General features: G+C 56.2%; 1 protein-coding gene across 1 annotated transcript; it reads right to left on the bottom strand.

The window, feature by feature from the left end:
- Positions 1 to 3,275: 3,275 nt before the first annotated feature.
- HOXB5 (homeobox B5) lies at positions 3,276 to 5,883 on the bottom strand. Its single transcript, XM_015570780.1, has 3 exons — positions 4,954 to 5,883; positions 4,028 to 4,262; positions 3,276 to 3,315 (listed from the first exon to the last, which is right to left on the bottom strand). Exons 1-3 carry the CDS (start codon positions 5,516 to 5,518, stop codon positions 3,276 to 3,278), a joined length of 840 nt encoding a protein of 279 aa, XP_015426266.1. The 5' UTR covers positions 5,519 to 5,883.
- Positions 5,884 to 5,889: the final 6 nt, after the last annotated feature.

Genomic DNA, 5,889 nt, shown 5'->3' with positions numbered 1-5,889 from the left:
GAGAGGAGGGAGTGAAAAGTCCCAGGAGACCTGGAGAATGTCTTGAGGAAGGTGGGAGGGGAGGGCGGGGGTCTGGGGCAGAGGACTGAGCTCCTTGGCACCAAAGACCCCTGCTCACCTCTCATCTCCTCCTCAAACAGGTCCCTGTTGGGGTTCAGGGAAGACTGTTATCCAGAGATGGTTACTCAAGGGGAGAAGAGGAAGGCCCAGCAAGCGCGTCTTCTCTGGGACCCGCTTAGAGCAGAAGACCTTCCAACTCGCTTTGGCCTCCGCAGCGGAAATGAGCAATCCGCCTGCTCCGGGCTGCTCTTTACCACTCCGGAAAATCTGTCTAGATATGCCCGGCACATGTCCTGGGCCGCAGGTCCCACACTCTTTATCAGAATTTGCAGAACTGACGTGGGAGAGGGCCAAAAAATCTGCAGGGACGCAGGCCTGGTGGTCTGGCGTTTCTGAGAGAGGGGAGGCAGGCTGGCAACAGGATGGGGCTTCCCCGAGGCCCCAGGTCGGATTCTGCCCCTGAGGCAGCTTCCTCTACACCTCACTCAACTCATCTGCCTTATCCACAGAGGAAGCCGTGGAAGCTCTGGCCGACATGTATTATTAGTATTTGATATGCAGCTGGGAATCTTTGGGGAGAAGAGCCTTCTTTCCTCCTTTCCAAAGTGTACAAATGCCCCATCATTCTTGGGGAGATGGGTCTTCAAATCAGGGTGAGGACCCCGAGCTCTCTGTCCTTTCTGCTCTCAGGGCCTGTGAAGGCTCTCCTGTAAGTCAGGCCTGTGCAGGGATTGAAGAGCTCAGGAAGCAGGGGGTAGCTGCGGGGACAGAGGGACAGAGGGAGAAGGTCCTTTAAGGGGAAATGGAGGGCATCTTGTGACCCTTCCCTTGTCCCAAAGACCAGAAGCTTCTTAAGGTGCCACATGTCCAATTCCAGGCACTGTCCACAGGAATTGGTCAGCGGAAGCAAGAGCCGGCAGGCTGGCAAAAGCTGGAGTGACAAGGTGGTTGACCCAATAAGTCTCAAAATTGGGGGGTCAATTTGGTAGAGAGCCTCTGGTTTTTGGAGGGGTGACTTATCCTTGGAAAATAACAGGCTCCTGAGGGTCAAATAATGAAATCCCTTTGGTTTGTGGTGCCACAAAACAAAAGGGCATTTAAGGATCTGGTAGCGCGAGAGGAGAGGACGGGAAAGAAAGCACCTTTCCGATTTTCTCTCCCAGCTCCTGACTCCCTTTTATCCCTCCGGACAGTTGGGTCTACTTTCTTGAGCAAGTTTTATCTGTGGAAGGATTTTCGGGGACCTACTTCAGCATCTAACCCCTCTAGGCAGGGGGAGAAGCTCCCCCCTTCAGCCCACTGCAGCTCTGTCCGCCCCCCACTCTGACCTCAGGACCCTACTTAGAGCCCAGAAGAAGGGACCAACAGGCTGAAGTGGGGTGCAAAAGCGCCATGCTTCCCATCTTGGATAATCCTGATGAGGCTATAGAGAATCAGAGGTACCCCTTTCATGGGGTTCAAGATCTGAAAACCAAAGAATATTCCAGGGCAAGGCAGCTGCCTTAGCCTTGGGGGTGCTTTTTCTCAGTTCAGATGTAGCCAGATAAAAGTGCCCAGCAGCGCACCCCCAACACACCCCCGAACAAATGAACGCCATCAAGTTTCTTTCCTGGGGGTGGGAGACGTCTGTCTGAAGACCCAGCAGTGAATTGGCCCCCACAAGGGGCCCTTCTTTCAGTAGCACACACCCCTTCTTCTTACCACCTACATTTCCAAGGACACTGAAGGAACCCACACAGACCCTTTCCCCCACAAAGAGTCAGACACTATTGCAAATAAAAAGCCAGGCGCCCCAACCACTGAGGCCTTATTAAACTAAATGCACCCCCCCCCCATTCAGACACCCAGTTGGTCAGATCTTGGTGCAAAAAGCAAAAAGCAGACCAAATTTCGCCCACTTATCCTATAGCCCTGCCGGAGGCAAGATTTCCTTCCCCCAGTTCCAAGCCCCAAAATTGCAAGGGGAGAAAGCAAAAGCTGGAAGCCACTTACTGCGGGAGTGCTGGGCCTCCGCCGCCCGCCGCCACTGCCTTCTGGGCTGGGAGAGCCCTCACCTACCTCTGCCCCCTTCCCCACCACAGCGAGCAGTTAAAGTGTCACTTAACATTCTGGAGAATGTGAAATATACCGTGCGGTGTCAACTCCCCAAAACCATAAAACTAACTTTATGGACCTCACGTGACTTTCTCGAGCCAGTGAGGGGTATCTGTCTGACTTCTCCGCGATTTTTACGATCTAAGTTCGAGATAAAACCCCTATCCATTTGACATCTAAATGTCATAGCGACTTTTGGGATAGTTTGCTATGGACAAAGGGGGACAAAGTCAAGGGGTGAGGGGGAAAGAGGGCCCAGTAGAGCCTCCAGGACCCTCTGCTGCCTCCTCCCCAGCTTCCCCTCCCCCACAAGTCCTGTGAGAAGTTGGGCCGAGCTGGAAGGGATGTGCGGGTAAGTGTTCAGACTTGACTCTTGCGCTCAGGGTGGAGGCTGACTTGGATGGAGGAGGACTGGGCCCTGGCCCTAGGCCAGTCTGACTAGAGGGGGGAACCAGGGGTCTTCCAGGAGGGGCCCCCCCAGCTCCTAATCAAGAGGGAAGGTCAGTTAGGCTCCTGGAGAGAGAGAGAGAGAGAAAGAGAGAGAGAGCCCTTGATAAGTGCAGAGAAGATTGAGGGTGAGGGAAACCTTTGAAATCTAGCGGATTTATTGATTTATTTATTTTGCTTTAGTGGGTGGCAGAACTGAATTGGGATTTGGAGCTGGATACCCCACGACCACTCCCAACTGGCCAGGAGCCTTCTGCTCAGAACTTAGGCCCAAATTACATTCCCTGAAGAGGTTTCAGGGGCTTTTCTGGCCAGCTGGTGGAAGGCCAGGGTGAAGTCCAGCTCAGCCTTTCCCTGCCCCAGCCCCATGGGGGGTTTCTTGGGCCTCAGGCCCCCAGGCGTGCAGGCCTGTCCTCTGGCCCAAGCACTGCTGAGCCAGCCAGGGGCTTAGGAAAGTTGAGAGGGGTTGCTGGTGAGCATCCTGTTTCCCCTCCCTGCTCCCCAGACCCATCAAGCATGGTCTAGGGTGTGCCCAGCGATGGGAGAGGCAGGCCCCTCCGAGAAAAGACAAGTGGAAGGGCAGTGGAGTAGGGGAAACATTTATTTGACTTTAAGGAAAGCTACAAACAAATACCAAAAGCGAATCACTGAGACAGGCCCGGCAAAGACAGATTTCACACGTAGCACAGCATCCACTCGCTCACTACAAAGAGTCTTGGAGGCAAAATGGATAAGGGGGGGAAGGAGATAGGTCTACCCAGAGCACCCCCATATTTACAAGCGTTAGGCCTCTCTACACCAGACCCATGGGTTCACAGAGGAATACACAAGACATTTTACACCGAGGATTCTTTTTGTTTCCGTACACTCCCAGAGCAGGCCTGTGGGGCCTACCCAGGCGGCAGGAACTCAAATCTCACTATACACCTTCCCTCTTCTCAACATCACCGCTTTGGTCCTCCCTGGCCCCTTCCCACCCCGGGACCAAGCCACCAAGAGACTTGGGCCTGGGGAGCGGAGAGGGCGGAGGGAGAGGAGGGCGGAAAGAAACACAGTCATGGACTCCATCTCCGAGGCCAGCTCAGCTGGGCCCGGCACTGCGGAACCACCCCACCTCCACTGCTGCCCCTTAGAGAAGTTTCCAGCTGAAACTCAAAATACAGCGCTCATCCTTTTATAAATAAGTTAGAAGAACAAGATGGGGAGGGGGAAAGTTCACATTACACATGCGAGTTTCTTTTCTTCCTGGGGGAAGGAGTGCAACCACGGACACGAACATTCAGAAACACTGGTGGATGTGGGGGGCGCGGAGGGGAGCCAGGAGCAGGGAGGGGAAATAATAATTATCATCATTATTAACAATAATAACAAGATCAACCAGTCCAGGAGAGAGGGAGCCACAGGAAGATCTAAGACCAAAGGAAACATGGTGTCCTGGTCAGTGGCTCCGGGGCCCGCAGTCTTATTCTCCTTTTTCCACTTCATGCGGCGGTTCTGGAACCAGATCTTGATCTGTCTTTCCGTGAGGCAGAGCGCGTGCGCGATCTCGATGCGCCTTCGCCGCGTCAGGTAGCGGTTGTAGTGGAACTCCTTCTCCAGCTCCAGGGTCTGGTAGCGGGTGTAGGCGGTGCGGGCCCTCTTGCCGTCAGGCCCGGTCATATCTGGAGCAGAGACAGAGCAGAGCCGCGAGGCCACGTTACTCGGGTTCAGGGAGGGGGGCCCCGGAGTGGGAGGGGGCGTGGAGCAGGACCCAGGCGTCCCCGGCCACCAGCTCGCTGCAGCGCCCATCCTCCCCACTCCAGAGGCCCCGAAGCCGAGCTCGCTTTCTGCACCCTCTTCTCCCGCAGCCCCCACGTCTGCGGGCAGCGAAGCGCCCGGCTTTGTCTCTGGCTCCCTCCCTGCGCCTCACCCTGCGCTGGGCTCAGGCGGCCCGCTGGCCCCCCGGAGGGAGGAGAGCGGCTGCACTTTGGCCCTGGAAAGCTCGACTCCTCGCCCCTCCTCTGCCGGTGGCAGCCTCAACATTTCGGTAGCGAGCAGGACCCTTCCCCACCTTCCAGAAACCCCATCCCTCATCCCAAAGCTAGTGCAGCTGGGCGAATAAAACCCAAGCCGAGTCGGGGAACAAATTATTTAAAATACTCCTCCCCGACCCCCCCCCCCCCAGCTAAAAACCTTCTTTGGCTCTGTCCCCGGAGCTGTGAGGACTCTCTTAGAGACTTCTGCCCCCCCTGGAAAAAAATAATAAACCTATATTTGAGGAAAGCCAACCGCTCCTCGCACGGACCCCCACCCCCAAACGCAGGGAAGGCACGGCCGAGAAGACACAAAAAAAGAGGAGAGAGCCAGAATTACCATGGCTGATATGCAGCTTCCTCATCCAGGGAAAGATCTGCGGCGTCTGCCCCTCCGGCGCGGCCGTGGAGGTGGCCATGGGCTCTGGCTGCGCCCGAGCCAGGCTCGGGCTGTTGAGCTGGCTCGCCGCTTCCTCTGGCTCCGAGGACGCGCTGGCCTCGTCTATTTCGGTGAAATTGGCGCTGGAGCTGGCCGGGGTCGCCTGGTCGGAGGGGGACGAGGCAGAGGGCTTGGCGCCGTGGCTGTCGCCGTTGGTGCAGGGCAGGGACTCGGGCGAGGACAGGGAGCAGCTCGACGCCGCTGGCCTGAAGCGGGGCTCCTGGGCGGGCGTGGGGAAGGCGCGCGAGCCCTCGCCCACCGCCGCCCCAAAGTGGCTGGAGGAGGCCGAGGAGCGGTTGACGCTGAGGTCCATCCCATTGTAATTGTAGCCGTAAGAGCCGGTGTGCATGGCAGCGGGATCCCTGTAAGAGCCGCTCAGAGAGCTGCCACTGCCATAATTTAGCAACTGATAGTCCGGGCCATTTGGATAACGCCCCGAGAAGGAGTTTACAAAGTAGGAGCTCATTTGGGTGATTTTGGAGGGCTTGATTTGTGGATCGTGGTCGTTATAACCCTGTGCTTCACGATTTATGATGTATTAATGAATTATAGCGATGCACTGTACTTCGTTTTGCTATGTATGCGGCCAAATATGGGGGGGGGAGGTTGGAAGGGGGATGGGGGGGCGTTAGGGAATCACGTGCTTTTGTTGACCAGTCGTAAATTCTCACTGATGACCTCAAGAGGTAATTCATGCTCTATGGTTACAAATAATGACGATCCGAGAATCGTTAGGGCCGATTCAATGCGAGCCTCCGAGAGAGGGGGAAACAAGGAGAAGGGGGAGACGCCGGGAGACGGTTGGCAGCGGCCTCTGAGCAGAGCGCCCCGCCTCCC

Source organism: Myotis davidii, unplaced genomic scaffold (assembly GCF_000327345.1).
Source record: "Myotis davidii unplaced genomic scaffold, ASM32734v1 scaffold327, whole genome shotgun sequence".
NCBI lineage: Eukaryota > Metazoa > Chordata > Mammalia > Chiroptera > Vespertilionidae > Myotis > Myotis davidii.
The sequence above is the reverse complement of the archived record's forward strand: the minus strand, read 5'-3'. Positions and strand labels throughout refer to the sequence as shown.